This window comes from Gopherus evgoodei, chromosome 4 (assembly GCF_007399415.2).
Source record: "Gopherus evgoodei ecotype Sinaloan lineage chromosome 4, rGopEvg1_v1.p, whole genome shotgun sequence".
In the NCBI taxonomy this organism is placed as follows: domain Eukaryota; kingdom Metazoa; phylum Chordata; order Testudines; family Testudinidae; genus Gopherus; species Gopherus evgoodei.
Window position 1 is genome coordinate 66,395,141 of NC_044325.1, and position 26,259 is coordinate 66,421,399.

General features: G+C 42.9%; 1 protein-coding gene across 8 annotated transcripts in view; it reads right to left on the reverse strand.

Annotated features, from left to right (window-relative positions):
- Positions 1–240: 240 nt before the first annotated feature.
- The window catches only part of VPS39 (VPS39 subunit of HOPS complex), a 42,246-nt gene continuing 16,227 nt past the window's right edge, over positions 241–26,259 (reverse strand). For 7 of the 8 annotated variants that reach the window (XM_030559564.1, XM_030559563.1, XM_030559562.1 and 4 more), the window contains 14 exons: positions 25,808–25,950; positions 15,053–15,196; positions 14,247–14,388; positions 13,775–13,861; positions 11,888–11,961; positions 11,068–11,166; positions 10,644–10,761; positions 8,702–8,830; positions 8,000–8,102; positions 5,260–5,305; positions 4,526–4,675; positions 4,196–4,330; positions 3,794–3,885; positions 241–2,473 (listed from right to left, as the gene is read on the reverse strand). In XM_030559564.1, the coding sequence (XP_030415424.1) occupies positions 2,398–2,473; positions 3,794–3,885; positions 4,196–4,330; positions 4,526–4,675; positions 5,260–5,305; positions 8,000–8,102; positions 8,702–8,830; positions 10,644–10,761; positions 11,068–11,166; positions 11,888–11,961; positions 13,775–13,861; positions 14,247–14,388; positions 15,053–15,196; positions 25,808–25,950 (1,538 nt within the window). In that variant the 3' untranslated portion in view covers positions 241–2,397. The remainder of the gene's footprint in view (positions 2,474–3,793; positions 3,886–4,195; positions 4,331–4,525; positions 4,676–5,259; positions 5,306–7,999; positions 8,103–8,701; positions 8,831–10,643; positions 10,762–11,067; positions 11,167–11,887; positions 11,962–13,774; positions 13,862–14,246; positions 14,389–15,052; positions 15,197–25,807; positions 25,951–26,259) is intronic. The other variant, XM_030559565.1, reaches the window with a different exon arrangement.

Here is a 26,259-nt window from a genome sequence, read left to right on the forward strand (position 1 = left end):
CTGCACTGGTCTGAAAATTCACCATTTTGATTCCTCTATATCCTTAAATACCACAGTACTGGCAACAAATAGGGTCCTACCAAGTTCACTGTCCATTTTGGTCAATTTCACAGTCATAGGGGTTTAAAAATCATATAATTCATGATTTCAGCTATTTAAATCTGAACTCAAAAGAAAGAAATAATATGTAAATCCAGAGCAGCTCAGCTAGTAACTATCATCCACACAATAAAATGAACAGACTGGTTCAGAATATTTATTACAATATATTGCTTTAAACAAAACTTCCATATGGTTAGTAAATCTAAACCATGGGATGAGAACAGACAGTAGAATTGCAGCACACACCTCACCTCTGCAAATGTATGCAAAAAAGCTGAACAGAGGCACAACAGCATCACCATGAAAGAAGAGTACACTACTGACCCCAACTGTGAGAGTGTGTGCAGATTTACTGGCAGCAGTCTGAATTACCTATCCTTCTTACCAATATCAGAAAGGTCTTGACTTTTGTACGCAAAAACTGTAGGGCCTTGATAGATATCCTTCTTTCACTGTCAACTCCCAAAACATCTTCCTGTTGTACCTGAACTAGTATATAAAACACTGTACAGAATATGTGCAAATTGAATACAAGCATGTAGTATGTTCTCTTGTTCAAATAGTAAGTTTAAAAAGTAACTCCCCTAACCTCTACAGAAAGGCACCACCCGCAGTATTACCCAAGACATCGAAGGTTATTGGCAACCATAGCCTTGAAAAGAAAAAAGAAAAAAAACAGATGGCAGAAGGAGTAGGCTATATAACCAGGGTCTGGTATTCTCAGAGTTCGAAGGTGAGGTAGGATCATTTATATCCTACAGAAGACCTGTTGCTAAAAAAGTGTTTAAAAAAAAAGGACTTAAACACGTAAACAGTGAAATTCAATGACATTCTGGGCAGATGAATTTTTGTTTTTAAAATTTTATTTTCTCAACTCTTTGTTTGGGGAGTATGATAAATTTTAAAAGAAAAGGAGTATAATAATTGTGTGCCATGTTCCATATCATTTAATACTTAATTACAGAAGTATGGCTAAACTGAGATGTTATTACCCACATTCAATTACACTGAACCATGTGCTACTGCTGCCTTTGTTCACTGCTGCTCAGATTCTTTGTACAGTAAGTGAACATGCAAGTATTCTTATATCAACTCTGCTACAGATTAAAGTTCATGGAAAATTTAGACAAAAGTATTACAGACTATGAAGAAATATACTGCATCCAGTTTTGTGTATTTAGAATCCTCGGGCAAAGTAAACATATTTTTAAAAAAAACAATACCAGCCTGGGAGTTGATCTAAAGCCCTCAGAGACATCAAAATGCAGTCTATATTTTACTTTAATTCTGGGGAGAGAACTAGAGACTGAAGAGCTATTTACATACACAGGGATCTCAAATGCGCTCTAGAAGCTCAAGCAAGAGATACATTTCAGTCCCTGTCAAGTGTTACTTTTAGGGAGTGTTCTTTTTGGTACAAGTGCAAGTGAGAGCTTCCCTTCTTCAGACAATTGTTGCTGCTTCTCAAAAGCATCCACTCATGTTGGAAGTGACTGTACACAGTGCAAACAGTGTGAGCTAATTCATATTTACATACCTCTAACAAACTAAAATCAAAAAGGGAAAAATAAATGCTTACCAGTGAAGCCTATAGTGTGTGACTAACCCCTGTGGAACTTCTGTGTATCACAAGGTGAGTTGATAAGCACTCTAGGCATCAAAGATAAAAATTCCTTTGTTCAACATCTAGTTATTCCCAACATTGGGAGAAAGGTGAAGTCAGACACAATTGTTCAAGTATCAGGCACCACAGCCTCTCATCCTCTTGCTTGCTCCCTCTCCCCCCCCAACTTGGTGAATAAAAGTAGATTTCAATACAACGTTAAAACCGTTGCAGTGACTTTTCAAGGATTTGGCCTTCTGAGGAATATTAGAGTGAGCCACAAACAAGGTCAGATAAAGAAGTTTTTACCTGAATAGAAAATTTTTTACTTTAAAACATGCCGTCATTGGTAAACACCATAGAGGTGTTCAGAAAATAGCCTGCAAGGTTTGGAGTGCAATATAAACTCATTGCTGATCAATTTCCATTCTTCCTCATCTTGGTATGTTAAGAGGTATATATAGTTGCCAGCAATTTAACAGCTAAAAACGTCAATTTTCGAATAAGTCAGTACTGCCAAGTTATAGGTAGAGTCATTCCAGAGACATGCTGGGTACAAGCTATTTGTAAGATGTTCCTAGCAACATGCCTCAAAACTCCAGAGCATCAACTTTTCCTAAACAAGTCTTCACTTCTGTATTTCATGCGGGTGTCGTGGCTAATGCAGTCCATCTAATGTATGGCAACATGTTTCAGGTGTCTGCCGTACTGACTTCTTTGGAGCAGAAGTAGTGCACAACTACTGCATTAGGGTATCGGGCAAATGCACTGCGAAGAAACAGAATACCACACAAGATCACATGTCAGTATAATCAATACAGTCTTCCCTGTTCACTATACAAGCTTGATTTTTGTTACAGTCAGAAAAGTGACTACATTTCTTAATTTCTTAATGAAGAGAATTCCTCACTAAAGTTTCAATTATAGCATCAGTTTTGTTGACGATGTCCCAAGCAAAGAACTTAGCTGGAATTTACAGCAGTGTGACTCAAAAATGCCCGTTAGCTGAGTAAGTTTGGAACCACAAAGTGTGATTTTAACATGTTCACTTTTCTAAGTCTGGCAGGATCCAACTTGACCAAAATGAAGCATATAGTATATACTAACCCTATATCTTCACCCAGTACTTCAAGATCATACTTAACAGGGAAAACTGGATGAATGCATACCAATAATTCAGTGCTCTAGAGACAGCTAACTGTGCTCATTAAAGCAGCAAGCAGAGAGATCTATTCCCCACCAGATTCTGAATATCAGTCATGTTTTAGAGGGGATTAATCCCACTACCAGTAACAGCAACTAAAGGTTGTTAGGTGATATAAGATTTAGTTTGGAGCTGACGCACTGAACAGGGTGAGCGAAGGAAACATCAAAGTCTCTGCTCCACATCAGGCTGATTGCTTCCTGAAAACTCCAGGGATGAAAATAGTGGGAGAAGAATTATTGGAAGTTTTGACACCAATAAAACTATTGCTGCTGCTCAGATGTATTAACACCATTGGCACATAAAGGTGCAGGTTGATTCTGGAGGCACAACGCAGCCATCACCACACTTAAGGTTTCAGATTTACAAAGCCTTTATATTATATACATTATACTTTCAAAACTGAGACCCCACCTATAGAGACTTATATAAAGAAGCCATGTGCAACCACAGAGCTTTCAGATTCCAGGATGTAAAAACAAACTTTTTATAGTGCTTATCATCCACTCTGCACAGAGTTCTGAGCTCTGCAGTCAACATCTCAGGTGATGTCAGCATATCAACTACTTGCTCCATCAATCTTGGAAGAAAAGCCTCATGAAACTTGAAATTGATTTACTGTGTCTGTGCTGGAGGCTTGAAAATCCAAGAGAAGTTATTTTTGCAGTTTATTTTTTTGTCATAGGCATCAAGAGGTTTGGCATTTTTTCCAGCCACTCTAAGATTACAGTTTCCAATTCATTGTACACTTCTGAAAGTTCTCCCTCAGTTGTTTGCTCCTGGATTTATACATCCTTACTTCTCTTCAAAAATAAGCCAGACTAATTTGTTTTTGTACCACAAGCCTCTTTAGAAATAATGCTCTCCTAGGAAGTATTACTCACCTATTTCCTATCTTCTTTTTACACACAGTGCACACTTTTTCCTCTGTGATGATACACTTCACCTGCTGATGCAAAATCCTCTCCTCCTGAACCTGTAGGAGAATGGAAATGTGGTAATCAGTGCAATGCTGCATCTCAGCCACCTTTCTAGTCTGAATAGACAGAAGGATTAGTATTTTTAACTACCATTAGTTTCCCACTATCCTGAAATGCCAGAGTTCTGATTAGTGTGCATTTGGTAATCTTGGCTACACTACACTACACCACCATCTAGAGGACAAGTTTCCTGTACTGGTAATGAAGAGTTCAATTTTTTTTTGTTTTTTGTTTACAGTCTTTCCATTTAACAGAACTTTTGAAAAATAAATCTGATAAATGAGGATGAAAGAGGTGGGTACAAACCCTCAGGAATTCTGCATGGAGAAGATTTTTGAGTACTTGGTTGAATCGTTTCTTCTGGGCATTTTCTTCAAGGACTTTTTCTAGGAAGATTCGAATCTCACTAATTTGAGTATTTGCTGGGAGCAGGTTTATAGCCTAGAAGGGACAAGGACAAGTTGTAAGAAAGATGAAGGGGTATGGTAGGGGAAAAAAAAAATCTCAGTCCTATTTCTTTTTGGTCCAGATACTTTTAGGATCTGTTCCCAGGGCCTACCCTTAACTCTGTGTTTCATTGTAATTCAAGATATAGCAACTATCCATACCACCACCTATAAAATAAGGAATCCTTACCTTGGTAGTATCTAATTTGCTGTGGTGCAATTCTAAAACCTGCAGGGCAGCCTGGAGATTGGCTTGAGGCTCCAACAGTTCCATCTTGATTGGCCCCAAGCAATGAACACTAGGTGGCGATAGATACATCCGGAGCAGAGCCAGATACACCTGTTTCACCCAATAAAGACTGAAGTATATCAGACAGACACCACTGAACTCTAACCACTACAGGGCTAACTCTGCAATACACCATAGCACTGGCAAGTAGGAATTTTGACACCGATTTAAAATTTATTAGCATTAAGCAGCTTGTCTCCTCAAGAAGTTTGTGCATTGATTAATTTCCAAGCCTTCAGCACAGAACAAGTTTTAGATATTAAAATTTGAACCTCCTTTGAATACACACTGTAGAATGACTCATCTGCTGTCTGTAGCAAGTAGCAAGTTTTATTACTTTTTATTCTTGTTAGCAGCATCAACACAGCCCAGAGGGACAGAGCTGGATGAATTGTTGGCCAATGAAAAAGTTCAGTCATTTCCTACAACCTGACAACATTCCAAATAGGAGAGAAGTTGCGAAAAAATGTACCTCAAGTTCCTCAATAGCAGAAGATGATATAGAGGACCCTGCCCCCGAGAAGTTCTGAGCAAACATAGGTCTACTTTAAATTGGCCGAATATGGAGACAATAGTTATAATTCATATATCACTCACATCAACAACAACAAGAATATGGACATAAAGCTACTCACATCTTTGTTGCCATCTTTGCTTCTGTCATAGTGTTTATGGCAGTACCTACAACAGACGTGAAATGAATGAAGTGTGGGACTGTCTTGTAAACCAATACATCCACACAGGCTATACGTATTAACAGTTTGGACAGCCTCAGCAACACAGAACATGTACTAAAAAGTAGAGTAGAGCAGAGCAGAGCATTTACAAGGGGCACTTTTCATTTTCAACTATGCGATGCTGGTGAAAAGGGGAGATTTTAAAACTTTTTTAAAATACTTGTCTCAATCCAAGATATTTAACTTTGAAATAGAGTTCTGGGGTGTAAAACAAAAATATCTGAGAAACTTGACTTAGGTTGACTATCAGTGCAGCCAAGGAAATAAATGGATAAATCCTAGGGGTAACAGGCCAATGAATGGTAACAGAATTTAAAATACAAGAAAGAGGTGCCTGATCAGCACACAGCAGCGTGAATGCCTCCCAATAGGTGTTACCCAAAGAGGAATGCACAAAGTTAGGTTTAACAGCCCCCATGTCTAGCTACAGTAACTACAATGTTAAGTGAGGAGTTATGTTCCTGAAAAATGTGACTTTACTTGAAACAATGTTAAGCGAATCCAATTTCCCCATAAGAATTGATGTAAATACAGGGGGTTAGGTTCCAGGGAAATTTTTTTCAACCAGACAAAAAAAAAAGACCTCAACACACACACACACACACACACACAGAGTTTTAAACAATTTATTACTGGTACACAGCAATGATGATTGTGAAGCTTGGTTGAGGTGGTGAAGTCATAGGGTGGGATATTTCCCAGGAAATGCCTTACTGCTAAATGATGAACTAGCAATTGGCTGAGCCCTCAAGGGTTAACTCGTTAACGCAGCTTCACACTCTACAAGGCAGCACGAATGGAGGGAAGGGAGACACAGGGCCAGCTCCAGGCACCAGCTTATCAAGCAGGAGCTCGGGGTGGCACTTTCAGGGATTCGGCAGCAATTCGGCGGAGGGTCCCTCACTCCCGTTCGGAGTGAAGAACCTCTGGCTGAATTGCCGCAGATTGCGATCACGGCTTTTTTTAATTTTATTTTTTTTGGGGGGTGGGGGGCTGCTTGGGGCAGCAAAACCCCTGGAGCCGGCCCTGGAGAGACAGCAAGTCAGACAAACACACACCATGTATATGAGAGAGAGAGAGAGAGAGATGCGCATTGCCCCTTTAAGTACGCTGACCTCACACTAAGTATACTGCCTTTTTAAGTAGATCAGCAAGTTGAAATAGCAGCTGCTGCCAGGAAGCTCCCTCCATCCAGAGCCCTGTCATATGCTCCCACTGCTCTGTGGAAGATGGAGTAAACTGGATTCAGGAGCAGGGGAAAGGGGGACACCCTGACATTGGCCCCCTCTTCTGCCTCCTTCCGCCCGGCCCCCCCCCCCCCCGACCCACAGCAAGCAAGAGGCTCTGGAGAACAGCTCCAAGGCACAGGGCAGGAACAGCACATGTCAGTGGGGGGAGGGACAGCTACTGCACAGGGAACTTAGGGGAGCAAGGAGCTCATAGGGGGGCTGCCGGTCCATTCTGGTGTCAAGCCTCCACTAGCTAGCTGCAATGGGCTGCTCTTCCTGCAAGCAGTGAACAAAGCAGATGGCTGCCAAATGACGCTATGAGGGAGCATTGCACAACTTTAAACGAGCACGTTCCCTAATTGATCAGCATCATAACAACGAAACAAGATTAACCGGGACGACTTTAAGTGAGGAGTACAAAGAAACCCTTTGAAGCCCACCTGCCAATATCTAGGTGCTAGTTAGGTGTATTTTCATCCAAATGCTTTGAATTTGTTCAAAAACACAGAGAGGAATCAGCCATAGATTCCACCTAGTAGGAGTAGCTGCAGCAGCAGACAAAGCAGGGATACTGCACGGGGGTGGGAGAGAGGGCAAAAAGTGGCCCTAGCTCAGCCACCCCTTCCATAGCACCACCTAGACTCAAATGGGGACCTACCTCTCCCTCACCAGGAGACTCCAGGGAAAAACTGCAGAGGAAAGATGCAAGGAACTACAGCCCACAGGAGCAACTGCAAAAGCAGCCAAGGCATGGACCTGCAGTCATTCAGAGAACTTTCCACAGTGCTGACTGAAATTTCTCTGCCATGTGCTGAATGCCTGTTTGCTCCAGCCCTCCCACTTTCCCAGTTTCTTAACCTCAGTTTCACTCCATACCCATCCCCCTCACCACCTTCCCTTTTCATGCAAGTTATCCACCCCTCCCAGCTAACCCCGCTCTCCTGCCTGCTGCCAAAAAAATGGAACTATTATGACAGTGCTTCCTCTGCTTCTGTTGTATGCTTTCCCCTAGCCTCCGGGGACAAGCTAAGAGACAACAGGAAGTGCTTATATTACAGGGTGAAAAACTAGAAGCCTGTGAGTGACTGCTCTGCTATTCAAGACTGATGGGAGCCCAAGTAAAGAAACAGGTACTTGGCTTGAGGCACTTACAAATGCAACAGCATGGGAAGGCCAAGCCTCAAGAAATGTGGGGATGCTAGCTGTGATCACAAGGCGCACAGAATCCCAACTAACAAGTGTGGCAGGTATGAGAGATCAAAAATGTTACAATACCTATCTTGTTCTAAGTGCACATATAACATTTAACAACCCCACCCCACTCACAGAGACATGAAGCAGCAACGGTTGGAGAAGCTATTTAAAAAACAAAACAAAACACAGAACTGGACATTGAGGGAGAGGCTTACAGTTCAGCCATTTTGGTATCCTTCAGAATGTGGACATAGATAATGAGGGCTTGTTCATGCTTCCCCATACGACCCAACAGCAGGGCACGTTCTTCTAGGAGGCCTAGAGGGGAACATCACAAAGAAATAATCAGGCCTGCCACAGAGAAGGGAATATTCAAGCTCCATTACAACAGACCAAAGAACTGGATGACATGGGGATAGGCGTGAAAAGCAGGAGAAAAATATAAATTGTGGCATGAAGAGAAGGTCAGAGACTACTAACGCGATGATCTATCCAGGTCAAACACTATCACTTTACTAGCTCCTGAACTATTTTTGCCAGTGCCCCCCACCACCTTTTTCATTGAACATGCTTGGGATTCTTAACAATGCCCATAGGATGCTTCAAGGGCCATTACTGGTCTGGAGCAATCCAAGCTCATCTACACGTTACAGTATAAATTTAAAAAAAGTCAGTCAATCATCTAGTCTTCTCCCACCCCAGTCCCAGAGGGGAATCCCACTACCAGTCACAAAGCCCAAACAGCCAACACTGGCGCATGCAACAATGATTGGCAACTACTGCCTAACAGCTCTTTTCCATTTCAGTTACTATAATTTTATAAAAAGGAAGGAGGAGATTACAGAAAAATGTTGCTGTGCAACATGTATCTAAATAGATCTCAAGCTGAAGGAAGCTAGAGCATGACTAGCACACACCATCAAAGGGGAAATCACTGATGAGACGACTAGGTTCATAGCAGCTAGAAATCTCAAGAAAACAGAGCAGCTTTCTCCGATACTCCCCCAGGTCTCCTTCCTCCTCTCCAGCAGGCACTGGAATTTTATCTGTGAGGGGGAGAAATCTGTCAGAGTTAATGTTATATGAGTTCTCCCATAGTAACATAAGGGAACAGGGAGACAGGGCATTTTCACCAAACTATTGTGCAAGAAGTCAAATGTTGTTTACAATACCCCATGCACTGAGGACCATGTGCAATAAAAGATGCATGAATAACTCTTAGGGAGTTTCAGAGTAGCAACCGTGTTAGTCTGTATTCACAAAAAGAACATATATGCCATCATGTGCCAGCAATGCCCCTTTGCCATGTACATTGGCCAAACCGGACAGTCTCTACGCAAAAAAGAATAACGGACACAAATCTGACATCAGGAATCATAACATTCAAAACCCAGTAGGAGAACACTTCAACCTCTTTGATCACTAGTAGCAGACTTAAAAGGTGACAATTTTGCAACAGAAAAGCTTCAAAAACAGACTCCAACGAGAAACTGCTGAGCTTGAATTAATATGCAAACTATACCCCATTAACTTGGGTTTGACTAGAGACTGGGAGTGGCTGGGTCATTACATATATTGAATCTATTTCCCCATGTTAAGTAGCCTCGCACCTCCTCGTCAACTGCCTAAAATGGGCCATCTTGATTATCACTACAAAAAGTTTTTTCCCTCCTGCTGATAATACCTCATCTTAATTAATTAGCCTCTTACAGTTGGTATAGCTACTTCCACCTTTTCATGTTCTCTGTAGGTATATATATACGTCTTACTATTTGTTCCATTCTATGCATCTGATGAAGTGGGCTGTAGCCCATGAAAGCTTACGCTCAAATAAATTTGTTAGTTTCTAAGGTGCCACAAGTACTCCTGTTCTTCTTAAGGAGTTGGAGGACTATGGTCTCCTTTTTTGGATCACTTGATAATGAAGCAGAAAGCCTCTCTTTCCCAAACCCCAGAATTCAGGAAAGAATAGTATCAATTCCACATAACCATGGCGGGGGGGTGGTGGTGGAAATTTCTCATTGTTTCCTAGAATTTCCTTTAACATATGAAACTATAAGCTCCATGTTAGTTCACCACTATTGTACTCCCTTCATCCCATACTAGAAGCATGCTGTGTTCTTTTCCCTAGGAAATGCACTAGCAAAGAGAACCTATAATTGAAATCATTGGTGACATGAATAATAGTTTGTTTCTGTGGACGACACCAAGATGGGAGGGGTTGCAAGCATTTTGGAGGACAGGATTGGAATTCAGAAGGACCTGGATAAATTGTAGAATTGGTCTCATACTTTAAAAATGATGTGGATAAATGGTAGAGAGTTCAGAGGAGTGCAACAAAAATGATAAAAAGGTTTAGAAAACCTGACCTATGAGGAAAAAAGTTAAAAAAAACTTGGCGTGTTTTGTCTTGAGAAAAGCAGACTGAGGGAGAGCCTGACAACAATCATCAAGTATGTTATGGTCTGTTATAAAGAGGATGATGATAACTGTTCTCTGTGTCCACTGAAGGCAGGACAAGTAGTAATGGCCTTAATCTGCAGCAAGGGAGATTTAGGCCAGATATTGTAAGCTGTAAGAATAGTTAGGCACTGAAACAGGATTCAAAATAAAAAAAAGGGGGGGGAGGGCAGTGGAATCCATCTCTGCAGGTTTTTAAAAAACAGGTTACACAAACATCTATCAGGTATACACGATCCTGCCTCAGCAAAAAGGATGGACCAGATAACGGGTTGAGGTCCATTTGACCCCTACATTTCCAAGAGACTTTTAAGGCAATGTCTAGCCAGTGTACTCTGCAATCTCCCCTTCCTGGGCCACTGCCTGTTGCAAGGTAAGGCAGAGCATGGTTAGAAGTACCTGCAGGGAAGGAGCTGAGATATTCCTTCATTAATCCCTGCACCTTCTCACAGTACAGCTGGATCAGACAATTGTGGAATTCTGAGCCCGTCTCCTCCCAAACATGGATGATGTGTTCCTGTGAACATAAACACACAGTTCCCGAGTTCATCAAAAAAAGAAAAAAAAACTTCCTCTTCCTTCGGAAAGTGATTCAGTGCAGTCTATCAACAGTTGCACACTTATCTCCACTGACCACCACTTAGGAATGTCAAAAATGGCTCTCATATCCCCCTCACTTCCACCTCCTAACAACTGTATATTTTGTTTATTTCACCTCATGTTGAACTTAGTATTCTTCACAACATTCAGATCAACACTCAAGAGCAGAAGCTTGATATAGATATCTTAGATTAGCAGCACTTTTTTCACAACAAGTTCTTACCAGGTAAGGGATAGCCAGGCTTTTAAAGCTTTCTATCAAGAAGTTGAGTACTTTGTCTCGAGGCAAGGATTCTACTTCAGGAAGGTCTTCTGTAAATATCTGCCAAACAAAATTTCTATTCAGGGACTGATTCTTAAATGTAGAGTGTAATCTCATTTTTCTGAGGCAGAAGGATCAGAGATATTGCAACACACAAGCCCTCAAATCAGATGTGGGAGCTCTCTGAAGAATGATAGCAGCAGATTCACCCACTTGGCACTGCCTTGTATATGGAATAAGCAGCAACATTCTCCATTGCTACCCTATGTATCATATACATTGCCTATTAAAAAGTGCACTTAAGCTTGTATTCTACCACCAGAAGCTGCAGCAGAGAAGGAATGAAAAACACGAGTAATTTATAGCTGGTATTTAAAATATACCATATCAAACTGTGTGCAACCACAAAATACATTATTTAATTGTAACATTACATAGGGTCCGTATTGCTGGTTACAGCAAAAGCCCCCTGTGCAGAGGGAACTGCATAGATGTGAAGCTTTAGTTGTAGTGAAACTATTCCCACATGCTCATGTTCAGGTAGAAGGCTATATAAGGAAACAGAGCATTCCTATCTACCTCCTTCCACTACCAGAAAGATAAGGTTCTTTAATATCTGCACTGAATGTAAGTGAAAAACTAGGCATCGCAGTGGAGTTCAATGATAATAATTGGATTTCAATCTCTACCCAGGCTTCTGAGGACAAGGACAAACAAACTGTGCTATACTAATGGTATCAAATAGCCAGATGAAAGATACATCTAATGTAGCAACTCTTACCTTCAAACCATCATCAGGAAAGTCTCTGAGCACCCATGTGGAATAGAGGAACACCAAGTGCAAGTTTTCTGTGCCTGGAACAAGAACCAAAAGTAATAACACTCACCACTATTTGAAGAACCAGTTCCCACACGAGCAGTGATTTGCATAGTGAAGTATTTTCACAACCTGAGGTGCTAGAAGTTTGATTTAAGAAAAAACAGAGCTTGAATTATAGAGAGCAAATTCTGTGCTAAGGCCCCCGTTTGCTATTCAGCTAGCTCCTGCTTGAAAAATCAAGTCAGCCAAATACTATGGTATCATTAGACTTATACAATCACAAGAAAAACAAGATCCAATGGCTGGAAACTGAAGTAACAAAATTTAGACAAAGATGCTCTTTTAAAATAAAAGAGTAATTAACTATTGGAACAACTTGCCAGGGGTTGTGGTGGATTCTTCATCACTGGAAATTTTTAAGTTTTTCTAAAAAAATATTCTCTACTTTAAAAAGGAATTATTTCATGGAAGTCCTAAAGCCTATACTATATCAGACTAGATGGTCATAACACTTCTGACTGTATAATCTCGAGATGCCAACCTTGCTCTGTGTCTTAGGGATGTTTATGACAAAAAGTTAGGGAGGAATAGGAAAGTTGATTGGACCTGTGCCAACTGCCAAAATTGGGAAGCCAAATACAGATGGAGTAGCACCTAAAGGCATCTAATCCATATTAGAAGCGCTTTTGTGCATATCAGAGTAATAAGAATATTCAAGATGAAGTGATATTTAGTAACAAACATCAATAGCCACAACCAGATCAGACCATGACTTTGGTCACATCTCGACACATTTTTAAATCACCCACACCAGCCATTTTTATTAACAGTGGTGGCTGGTGAACTTTGGGGCACGTCACTGCAGCATACCCAACAACCCCCCCCCAACACACACACACACCCCAGGCATGCTTGCTTCCTCCCATGGCAATATCTCCCCCCCACACACATACTTCCCCCCCCCCCCACCATCAGAGATGCAACCAAAATTTTCCTAAGGGGCCACCCCCACGGAAGCATGCACGTTTATATGGGGTTCCTTCCTTTGCATAGTCATGACCTCTTTTTCCCTCGTGCCTCCCCCCTAGAAACAGAGACCTCTGCCCCCATCTCCATCTGTGGCCAAGAGCTGCCCCCTCCTGTTTGTGTCCTTCCATCAAAAACAGGCAGAAGGAGAATATTGGCCTTAAGAAAGCTGCCCTCTTACACTGCCTAGGGTCCTTCACTACCTTGGGCCAGCCCAGGCCTGGACCTCCTTCCCAGGATGATCCTCCTGTCATGTGCCCTCTCTTCCTCTGCCTTCTTCTGCCCCTCTGGCTTTTTTCCCCCACAGATTGTGCAGTAAGGGTCTGCCAGAAAACAAGCCGATCCATTGCCCAAGCCTCATGTTGCATGTTGCACTTTAACTGCCCTATGTGGACTCCCTGGCGCGTTCTAGGTACCAAGAGCGCATTACCATAACCCAACAGCACCCTAACCCATTCAAAATCACCATGGTTTGCTTTCTGTCAGGCCCTTACTGCACCACAGGGGCGCTGGAGCAGAAAGCCCCTTGCAGCCATGGCACTATTTGTGGTGTTCATCTGAATGAGTGGTAGTGAGTGACTGATGCATGCACACACTTTATGTTATACATATAAAAATGTGTGTGTTTGCAAAATTCATAGATTTAAGCCAGAATTAGTAATTTTGTAACCACATGTACAAACTGGGAGGATTACAGAAAATATGGATGGTTGGCATCTCTGCAATTTATGAAAATTCACAAAAAATAATCTAGGTAGTAAGGGTTAGAGACATCCCTTTAAAAAAAAAAGAGATTCCCACTTACCCCTGGTCTGCACTCACCCAAATGCTGTAGATACTGCACTGTTCTTTCATGGCCCTTCAAAGGTGAGTTGGCTTTCTTTGATTGATCCACTAGCACCTGCAGAGCTTTTAGTAGAAGTAAGAGGTCAATGCCGTGGGGATTATCCTTAAATTTAGAAAGCAGCTTCCTGCATTCACTGAGAACTCGTGCTCCTGGGAGAGCAGGCCAACAAAGTGTGCTCCCCATTAGGTTAACCATTGCAGCAGAACAGAAAAAATGATTTTTACATGTCAACTTTTTGCTCCAAAAGCAGCTCTTGGCAAGGACACACTCTAGGCAATTAGCAGGGATAAATACTTCAGTCAAATTATTTAATCAAGAGACTGCTACAATGGGTAGGCCATTCTGAAATACTGTTAAGAATGGATAAACTGACTCATCAGCAAGAGATGGGTTAAGATGCGTAGCAGAAGTGTGCACTCTATTCACGCCTCTTCCTTCCTCACTTACCTTTTTCATGCAGCCCTTTCTTCTCATACAGTATTATCAGCTCACTGTACTTGTGTGCCTTCTTCAGTACATGCTCACTCTCTTCTATGTGGCAGTGATTGTTCTCCAGACGTAGCAACGGTGCTACCAGAGCTACATTTGTCTGCAAGCAAGGCAAGGGCATTTAGAGGTTTCAGATTCATGAACTGTGTACTCAGGCTCATAGTGTCCAACACTATAATCAAGAACAAGGAAGGGGAGGAGATCCAGAAAAGAGAAAGTATCTATTATGGCATAAGAAGTGGGATTTTAACATTTGAAAGGGAGTCCTCTACTCTGTCCATTTTACATGCAGTTTAACTTTGGTGGTCAGTGAGCAAGCAGACAGCCAGTGGCCTATATACCAGCACTTCTTTACTCACTATGGTGGAGGCCAGCTGTTGAGGAAAATTAACTTCAGGAGTAATGGTCTCAGACAACTGTCTCCATCTAGTTAAGCACAGCAATGAGAGACAAGGATGCTTACAAATATGTAGGTACTTCTTATACTTCAAGACAGAACATTCCTCTTTAAGGAAAGGCAACCTTGCAAATCCAGGGAAGTAAATAGATACGCTTGCCAAGTTCGGTGAAGCTGTCTACTGCTAACGAAGAAATAAGATGATATGAAATTAAGTTCCACAAGCACTTTAGTCCATGAAGGACAGATGTTCACTTCAACAACCTCAGATGAAACTATTCTTTTTCCTATCTTCCAATTTTCCCCACCCTAAACTCTTAATGGAGTTTACTTTTTAAAGGCTTGCTGGGTTAGGCAGGGAACTCACATGTAGGTAACACTTGAGCAAGGTGGTGTCAATGATTTGGAGCAACTTCTTTTTGGATTTGATGGTGGGTGTTCCTTCCATGAGGGGTGAGGTGCTGGACTGGTGGTCTGAGTCATTTAACTTCTTTACCAGCTGACTTCTTTTCTGCAGAACACAGAATGAGATTTTTAAAAGTATGGATTTTATTCCACCATCCTGCTAATACCATTCCAAAGGAAAAAACATAGGCCAACCTAAACCTTCTTAATTATAATGCATTACACACACCCAGCAACTGTCCCTCCGCAAGCATCTCAATTTAGATTTATGATGTGTCCATCCATAACTCTGGGTGCATTTAAAAGATTTAATTTCTAAAACCCATAAAATTGGAACTAGTGTCCAGAGCTAAAGTGTCCCCACAAACAAAGTTCTGCCACCACCCACTTCCGCTTGCTCTGCCAACCCTCTCGTCCAGGAAAAGCCTGGGCAAATAAGTGTCATCTGCAGTGTAATCTATTGGCCAATATATTTGTTCTCTAGTGGTCAAAGAGGAAGGGCAATACAGAACTGATGATCACTTCCTGAAAACAGCCTGCCTCCAGTCCTTCCCAGTTTATGCCAGGGAACTTTTAGCTCTAGGGCCTCAACTAATTTCACCTTCCATGATATCACACCATGACAGGAGTAGTCCCCAATGTATACTAATTTTATACCTCCAATTAATCTGAGAAGCCTACTGTTAATCTACATTAACCAAGTTTTATGAAAATTTAAGATTTGACATTTGTTTAAGAAAAAAGCACAGATGTCCAGCTCCTTTTGGTGATGTCTTTCACCATCTATCTTTAAAAGGCCAGTATGTCACAAACTAGTGAGAATAAATCTATAAATATAAAAAGTAATATTTAGTCACTACTTTTAATTATTTAAGTCTAGGAAAGTAAACTATCAAAGTTTGTCAGCACTGTAAGTAGTTACAGAAACCAGCCAAATTCTCAGCTGGTATAGCTCCACTGATTCCACGCTAGCTGAAGTTCTGGTTTTTAATCTTTACCAAACTTTCTTGATCCTATAAATCACTATGTAGTTAGTTTTTTTAGCTATCAACCAAAGTTATTGACAGTATGTTTAAAATTTACACTATGTACAAGAAACACCAATACTGCAGTCTGGGTCCTCTTCCAATTTTAACAAACAATCTACAGTTACATTAAATTGCTAAAAACACACTTCTGACCAGGTGTAAAATCATAAGAAACAGTTACTGCAACTGTGGTTCTTTGAGATGCAGATGTATGTTCCACTTCAGCTCCAGTGTACTAGGTGTACGCAGACACCTGAAAATTTTGCCTAGTAGTACCCATAGAGGGCAGCACTCACTTCGTGGCCACAGGCACACACTCCCCCAACCCCCCAGCTATACGAGACAGCACTGCCCCAATTCCCCTCAATTCCTTTGCATCAAATATTCAGAGACTAGAGTCCAATGCAGAGGGGATGGAGGGTGGGTTATGGAATGCATGTCTGCATCATATATTGAAGAACCACAGTTACAGTAAACATTTCTCCTTTGAGTAGATATGCCTGAGATACCTCCTTGCCTGAGGACGTTGTGAAGGCTAGGACTATAACAGGGTTTAAAAGAGAACTAGATAAATTCTTGGAGGTTAAATCCATTAATGGTTATTAGCCAGGATGGATAAGGAATGGTGTCCCTAGCCTCTGTTTGTCAGAGGGTGGAGATGGATGGCAGGAGAGAGATCACTTGATCATTACCTGTTAGGTTCACTCCCTCTGGGCCACCTGGCATTGGTCCGTCAGCAGACAGGATACTGGGCTGGATGGACCTTTGGTCTGACCCAGTATGGCCATTCTTATGTTTTTATACAGCTGTGTGTATTCAACTTAGCTGCCTCAGAAGCAGTATCCACCCCCAGGAGGCAGGGCTCAGAATCTACCTAAACAAGAATCACCCTATCAAAACTTGCATCGTCCCTGGAAGATGCAGTAATGGCATAAAGGTTCACAAATGTATGGATGACCATGTAACAGCCCTGTAAATGTCCACTATTGAGACATCACTGAGGAATTCTATAGATGTTCCTTGTGCTCTCACAGAACAAGCTCACATCTGCTGAGGAGGCACAGCTGAAGCTATTTAATGTGAAGCCTTGATACAGGATGTTATCCATTTAGAGATAATCTGAAGAGACTGCTTACCCCTCCATACAATCTGCATAAGACAAACAGGTAAAGGGAAGCACAAAATGGTTTATTCCTGTTCAGACAGAAGGCTAGACATCACCTGACATCCATGTGTCAAGACGCTGCTCTTCCGGAGATGACCGCAGCTCAGGAAAGAAAAGAGGTAAATATACTGCCTGGTTCAAATGGAACTGACAAAATGTTGGATGTAGTCATAAGAAGTCACTTTGTCCTTACAAAACTGAAAATAAGGAGGCTCCACCACCAGAGTCTGCAACTCTCAAACTCTCCTTGCAGGTGTTAATTGCTATCAGAATCACAGCCATCTGACACAAAAACAGAAAGGCAAGATGCCAGGGGCTCAAATGGAAGTCTCATTAAAGCCACTAGGACCATTTTACAGTCCCATAGAGGACTAAGCTCATGGACTTGAAGATGGAGACGAAGCCTTATAAGAATCTAGGTATCATGGCATTGGAGAAGACTGATCTTCCTTGAGTGGAGGGATGAAATGCTGATATTTCTGCCAGAGGTACTCTCAACAAACCAAGCACAATGCCAGAAGGTGCAGCGAGTACTCCAAGCTGGCTCCTATTCAAGACATGGTCAGTTGAATTTTGAGGGCTGATGAGCACACCAAAAACTGCTTCCATTTAGCTGAATAGGCCATTCCAGTAGAGGGCTTTCATTTGTTGACTAGGATCTGTTCAACAGCTGCCAAATACCACACTTTCTCCTCATTCAGCAATGAAGCAGCCAAACCAGGAGATGCAGGGAGTTGAGTACAGAATCGTAGAATCATAGGACTGAAAGGGACATTGAGAGGTCATCTAGTCCTGTCCCCTGCTCTTATAGCAGGACCAAGTATTATCTAGACCAGTGATTCCCAAACTTGTTCCACCACTTGTGCAGGGAAAGACCCTGGCGGGCCCGGCCGCTTTGTGTACCTGCCGCATCCACAGGTTTGGCTGATTGCGGCTCCCAGGGGCTGCGGTTCGCTGCTCCAGGCCAATGGGAGCTGCTGGAAGTGGCGGCCAGTATGTCCCTTGGCCCGCACCACTTCCAGCAGCTCCCATTGGCCTGGAGCAGCGAACCGCAGCCCCTGGGAGCCGCGATCAGCCGAACCTGTAGACGGGGCAGGTACACAAACAGTTCGGGCCCACCAGGGGCTTTCCCCGCACAAGCGGCGGAAGAAGTTTGGGAACCACTGGTCTAGACCATCTGACAGGTGTTTGTCTAACCTGCTCTTTAAAAACTGTAATGATGGAGATGCCACAATCTCCCTAGACAATTTATTAGTGCTTAACTATCCTGACAGTAGGAAGTTTTTCCTAATGTCCAATTTAACATAACATAAGAACAGCCATACTAGGTCAGACCAAAGGTCCATCTAGCCCAGTATCCTGCCTTCTGACAGTGACCAAAGCCAGGTGCCCCAGAGAGAATGAACAGAGCAGGCAATCAGCGAGTGATCCATCCCCTGTCGCCCATTCCCAGCTTCCGGCAAACAGAGGCTAGGGACACCATCCCTGCCCATCCTGGCTAATAGCCATATAATATCAGGGTTGGAAGGGACCTCAGGAGGTCATCTAGTCCAGCCCCCTGCTCAAAGCAGGACAAATCCCCATCCCAGCCAGGGCTTCATCAAGCCTGACCTTAAAAACCTCTAAGGAAGGAGATTCTTCCAGCTCCCTAGGTAACCCATTCCAGTGCTTTACCACCCTCCTAGTGAAATAAATTTTTCCTAATATCCAACCACTGAAAACAGTCTAGTTCCATCCTCTTTAGGAACCCCCTTTGAGGTACACCTCTACCCCGATATAACACAAATTCAGATATAACGTAGTAAAGCAGTGCTCCGGGGGGGGGAGGGAGGCTGCGCATTCTGGAGGATCAAAGCAAGTTCAATATAACAGTTTCACCTATAACATGGTAAGATTTCTTGGCTCCCAAGGACAGCATTATATCAAGGTAGAGGTGCGGTTGAAAGCAGCTATCAAATCCCTCCTCGTTCTTCTCTTCTGCGGGCTAAACAATCCCAGTTCCCTCAGCCTCTCCTCATGGGTCATGTGCTCCAACCCCCTAATCATTTTTGTTGCCCTCCACTGAATTCTTTCCAATTTTTCCAAATCCTTCTTGTAGTGTGGGGCCCAAAACTGGACATAGTACTCCAGATGAGGCCTCACCAATGCTGAATAGAGGGGAGTGATCATGCCCCTACTTATACAGCCCAAAATGCCATTAGCCTTCTTGGTAACAAGGGCACACTGTTGACTCATATCCAGCTTCTCGTCCATTGTAACCCCTAGGTCTTTTTCTGCAGAACTGCTGCCAAGCCACTCAGTTCCTAGTCTGTAGCAGTGCATGGGATTCTTCCATTCTAAGCTCCATGAATTCACCTAGTTCTGTTTTTGAATCCTGTTATAGTCTTGGCCTTTCCAGAGGATGTTGTGAAGGAGTTCCACAGGTTGACTGTGCTTCGTGTGAAGAAATACTTCCTTTTGTTTGTTTTAGAACTGCTGCTTATTAATTTCATTTGGTGACCCCTAGTTGGTGTGTTATGAGGAGTAAACAACACTTCCCTATTTAACACTTCCTTTCTCCAAACCAGTCATGGTTTTATAGACCTACTATCATATCCTCCCCTTAATCTCTTTTCCAAGCTGAGAAGTCCCAGTCTTATTAATCTCTTCTCATACGGAAGCCATTTCATACTCCTAATCATTTTGTTGCCCTTTTCTGAATCTTTTCCAATTCCAATACACTATCTTTTTAGAGATGGGGTGACCACATCTGGACGCAGTATTCAAGATGTGGGTGTACCATGGATTTATACAGAAGCAATAGGATATTTTCTCTCTTATCTAGCCCCTTCTTAATGATTCCCCACATTTTGCTAGGTTTTTTGACTGCTGCTGCACATTGAGTGGATGTTTTCAAAGAACTATCCACAATGACTCCAAGATCTCTTTCTTGAGTGATAACAGCTACTTTAGACCCCCATCATTTTATGTGTGTAGTTGGAGTTATGTTTACCTATGTGCATTACTTTGAACTTAACACTGAATTTCATCTGCCATTTTGTTTCCCAGTCACCCAGTTTTGAGACATCCTTTTGTAGCAATTCGCAGTCTGCCTGGGATTTAACTATCTGCAAATTTTGTCCCCTCACTGTTTACCCCTTTTTCCAGATCATTTGTGAGTATGTTGAACAGGACTGGTCCCAGAAAGACCGCTGGGGGACACCACTATTTACTTCTCTCCATTCTGAAAACTGACCATTTATTCCCACCCTTTGTTTCCTATCTTTTAACCAGTTACCGATCCATAAGAGGACCTATCCCATGACAGTTTAAATTAAGCCCTTTGCTTCTTGTCCTATCCTCAAAGGTTAAAAGCCAGTTTTCTCCCTCCTCCTTGTAACCACCATTTATGTACTTGAAAACTATTACGTCTCCCCTCTCAGTCTTCTCTTCTCCAGAATAAAACCCAATTTTTTCAATCTTCCCTCATAGGTCATGTTATCTAGGGCTTTATCATTCATCATTGGTGTTGCTCTTCTCTGGACTTTCTCCAATTTGTCCACATCTTTCTTGAAATGTGGTGCCCAGAACTGGACACAATACTCCAGTTGAGACCGAGTCAGCGTGGAGTAGAGCGGAAGAATTACCTTCATGTCCTGCCTGCAACATTCCTGCTAATACATCCCAGAATATTTGCCCTTTTTTTGTTTTGTTTTGGTTTTTTTGGGGGTGGGGGGTGGAGGACAACAGTACTGTTGACTCACATTTGGCTTGTGGTCCATGATGACCCCCAGAAACCTTTCTGCAGTGCTCCTTCCTAGGCAGTCATTTCCTATTTTGTATGTGTGCAACTGATTGTTCCTGCCTAAGTGCAGTACTTCGCATTTGTCTTTATTGAATTTCATCCTATTTACTTCAGACCATTTCTCCAGTTTGTCCAGATCGTTTTGAATTTTAATCCTATCCTCAAAAGCACCTGCAACCCCTCCCAACTTGGTAACATCTGCAAACTTTGTAAGTGTACGCTGTATGCCGTTATCTAAATCATTAATGAAGATATTGAACAGAACCAGACCTAAAATTGATCACTGCTAGACCCCCCTCATTATGCCTTTTCAGCTTGACTGTGAACCAATGATAACTGGTTGGAAAACCATTCCCAGAGAGTAGTTTTGCACCCACCTTATAGAAGCTCCATCTAGGTTGTATTTTCCTACTTTGTTTATGAGGTCAAGAGAGACAGTATCAAAGGCCTTAATAAAGTCAAGATACACCACGTCTACCTCTTCCTCCCTATCTACAAGACTTATTACCCTGTCAAAGAAAGCTATTTGGTTGGTAAGGTGTGACCATGATTCTCTGAGAGTAGGATGGGATGGAGGGGAAGGGGTATGGGAGGCTGAACTGACAGTGCAAGAAAGTCTGAGAACCAGCACTGCCTCGGCCACGCCGGAGCTATGAGAATGAGCTTGGTCAGGTCCACCTTTAGCTTGAGGATGAGCAGGATCAGGGAAAAGCATACAAAAGAGACAACTCCCGGCTGAGATGGAAAGCATCAGACATGGAGCCCAGATTGGCTCCCTTAGAGAAAAGAACAGATGTTTCCTTTCTCCCTTGTAGCAAACAGATCGATTATCGGAATGCCCCAAGCTGCAAAGATAGTCACTAAGGCAAGTATCTTCCGGGTTATTTGTGACTCAGGGAAGAATACCTGCTGAGATGGTGAGCAAGATGATTCTGGCCCCCAAGTAAATGGTCAGTTATCAGAATGATACTCTCCTCAATGCAGAACTACCAAAAGCTGGCTGCTTCTTGGCATAGCATCCTGGAGAATGTTCCCCCTTGCTTGTTAACATAATAGTGACAATACCACCACGATGATGTATGTGAACCACTAAGCCAGGGGTTCTCAAACTGGGGGATGGGACCCCTCTGGTGGTCACGAGCTGTCAGCCTCCACCCCAAACCCCACTTTACCTCCAGCATTTATAATGGTTTTAAAGTATTTTTAGTTTATAAGCGTGGGGGTCATACTCAGAGGCTTGCTATTTGAAAGGGGTCACCAGTACAAAAGTTTGAGAACCTCTGCACTAAGCCTCTATAATGGTCCAGAAAAGCATGGCATACATTACAGATGGCCCAAAGCTCCAGCACATTGATAGGCAGTGGATTCCTGCTCCAACCTCAGACCTTGAACTTGCAGCAATCCTAGATGCACTCCCCAGCCCATCAGGGAGACACGAGTGACAATGGTTTTGTTGGTAAGGGCCAGACGAAAGGAATGCCCTGATAAGCATTCTTGGAAAGCATCAAGCACTGCACTGAGACTAGGACCAGTGGAGGGAGACGGACCAATCTGTCAGTAAGCTGTTCTGAACTACTTCTGAAGGGGGTGAAGACAACTTTGCAAACTGGACCACCTGTGTGTAAGCAGAAACACAGCTCAAGAGCCTCAGGCACATCCAAACTGTCATGAAAGGCTGACATCGCAGATTGAGGAACAGTTGGCAAATCACCTGAAAGTGATTAGTCAGCAAAAATGCTCTGAACCTTGTAGAGTCTATTAGGGTCCCAATTTTCTGAGTGAGAACCAAAGATGACTTCCTGGCATTTAAGATGAGACCAGACAGTCTAACAAGAGCAGCATAGTGTTGACATAAAAGATTTCCTCGCTGGACTTGCCTCTCAGTAGCCAATTATTCAAGTATGGGGAGATGTGGATTCTTTTCCTCCTGAGGTATTCAGTCACCACAACCATGCATTTGGTAAAAAAACACCTGAAGAGAGACTAAAGGGAAACACCATATACTGAAAATTGAGCTCCGCTGAGACTAATCAAAGGAATTTTCTGTGGCTCGGTAGAATTGCCACAGGAAAGCAGGCATCCTGAAGGTCCTTAGCAGCAAACCAGTCATTCTGAGACAACACGGGGAAGATGCTCGATAGTGACCATTGAGAGCCTCAAGTATCTGATATGTGTCAAGGCCACAAGTGTCAAGAATGGGTCTTACCTCTCCCTTGGATCTGGGCACCAGAAAGTACTGGTAATAAAAGCCCTGACCCCAGTGTTTTAGCAGAACCCGCTTCACTGCTCCCAAAGTCAGTAGAGCATCTTGTGAGAGGGATCCCTGAAGAGGGGGTGGGGGGGAATAGAAGGAACTGGATGGCACAGCCCAATCTGATCATGCTTAGGACCCAGCTGTGATTGGTCCCAAGCATTGTGAAAGCGAGCCAGCCTGTCCCCAAATTAGAGGGCAGGGAGAACGGAGCAACGACCGGAACACTGTCCCGAACCAAGGAGTCAAAATGGGTGGCTGGGGGATGCCTGGGGAAGGCATGTGGACTGGCCACACCCCTGAGCCAAATGCCTCTTCCTCTGGGACCTATGCCACTTTCTGGGTAACCCCACTGTCTTGGAGGAGGGAAAGGCTGACCAAGCGTGTGCAGCAGACAATACTGCTGCTGATGACCACTGAACTGGTGCTTCTGCACTGCCAGTGTGTACACCCCCAAAGAACATAATGTAGCCCTAAAGTCCTTGAAGGAATGTAGAGTCATCCATTTTGTCCAAAAAAAGCACTAGGCCTCCAAAGGGCAAATCCCCTATGGCTTGCTGCACATCAGGAGTGTGCCCAAATTCTGCAGCCGAGATATCCTTCTCATGGTCACCACTGAGGCCACTCTGGCCAAAGTAGCCACGACATTCAGCATGGACTCCAACAAAGTCTTAGCCACCCAGTATCCTTCAGTGATAAAGGCCCAAAATTCCTCTCTCAAGGCTTCAGGCAGCTGGCCTGCAATCTTAGACACAGCCGTCCAGTTCACAAAATCATATTTGGACAGCAATGGCTGCTGATTAGCAAGGCACATCTTCAAGGAAGAGAAGGTGTAAATCTTCCTACCCATCAGGTCCATTTGTTTAGAGTCCTTAAGCCTGGGAGTGGACTTAAATCTGCCCTGCCGAGCTCTATCATTCATTGCAGTTACAACCAGGGAATTTGGGGCCGGACAAGAGTAAAAACCCTCAAATCCCTGCACCAGAATGAACTAGCACTTCTCCATGTGCTCCGCAGCTGGTGCTATCAAAGTCAGCATGTTTTAGAGAACATTAGCAGGCTCTCAGAGCACATCATTAATAGAGAGGGTGACCCTCCCAGGAGCAGACAGCTGCAGGATGTCCAACAGCTTATGGGTGTTTGCCTGCAGGAACTCTGCCTGAATAGCTAGGGAAGCAGCCACACATCACAAGAGGCCCTGGTAGGTCTTGAAATCCTCTGGTACTGAAGAAGAGGAAGAACCAGGCACCATGGAACTGTCCAGGGACGAAGATGAAGCAGTTAACCGTGCCCGAGATGGATCCAGCTCCAGGACTGATGGACCTGGACAACTCTGGAGGCTTCGTGCCGGGAAGACTCCACCAGTTCCTGGGCCTGTAACAGGCACAGACTTGCCCAGTGATCTTGCTTTAGAACAAGATGAAGAGTTGTACCTCTGCAAGCAAGAAGTGTCCCAGATTGCATGGAGGCCACTGGTAGAGACAGGGTATTAGTAACTAAAGCACAGCAAGCACTGTGCATGGGGATCGTTGGAGATTGCTCCTCTGCACAGTGTTTAAATCCCGGTGAGACCACTACCAGAAAAATACTTAAACCGAAAGCTAACACTAATTAACTATATACAACTAAAAAAGTCACTAAGAAATAGAGGTTCCAAGGCTGGACGTTTGTGTGGTTCCCGACTCCAGCCAAAGACGGGAAGATTCTCATCCCAGCACGTCTCCAAGTCCCAAGAAAACAGATGAGCTTTGCAGCATTAATTTGACTATCAGAATGCTCACTTAATAGTTCTCTTGTCCATTGCTTTAGTCCTATGTTACACAAATATCTAACAATAATTTTTGGACACACTAAAACCATCTATTTTTGGCTCCTCAGAAAGATTCAATGTGTATTTTTAAAAAACGTTTACTGCCAACTTGTTCACTGTAATAAAGGTACATAAATGTTCATGTAAAAGCAGCAAAGAGTCCTGTGGCACCTTATAGACTAACTTATAGGAGCATGAGCTTTAGTGGGTGAATACCCACTTCGTCTTAATAAATATGTTAATATTTATTAAGAAATCCAGAAAAGGGCCAATTTGACATTTGAATGTTGTAAAGTTAAGAAAAAAAGTGAAGGAAACCCTCAAAATAGCGAGCATGAATGGAGACTTTTTTAAAAAAGCTAGAGGCATTAAACAGCGTTCTAATTTCTTAAAATCAATAGAGAAGTTTAATTATACAGCAAAAATATAAGTAGAGACACGAGCTATCCAGTCAGTCTATTAAGCAGAAGGATTCAAGCGAGAGAACATATAGCAGCCCATGGGAACCAGTGAGAGGGAAAGCATAGCTACCAGATACATTTGGGGTATGCTCCAAATCCAGCACTGTATTCTTCTGATACATCTCCCTGCTATGCAATACCCCCTTACTGAAGTCACGGGGTCAGGACTGGGCATCAGAAGCCAAATTCCCCTAGAAGTACATATTAACAGCATTTACCTGAGTTAGATAGTCTATGAGTGCTAAGTGTGCTTTCTCCAGCTCAGCCCCAGAGAGCACAGGCAGAGGATTAGGATACTGCAACTGTTTCCTGTAATCAGTGGGCAGCAAGTCAGGATACAGACCCATCACATGAGTGGGATCTAAGCAAAAAAACAACACAGTATTTGTAAGTTTCATAGCATCTTGTTTTTCAAAACACCAATATTATATAGCTTTCCAGTAATAAGTGCAGTTGATCATAGACAAACCCCCAACACTTAGTAGTTTCATCTTCCTGGTGCTTTAAAAATAATTGTCTCTACACTATTAAATCACTAATCAAGTATCTCCATTTTACACACAGGGAAATGGAAGCAGAAGTTAAGTGAGGCAAGAGGGAGATAGACAGAGCAGGAGCAGAACTCGTAAGTTCATGCCTTCCCCGACCCACAATATTCATTCTGTTGCTA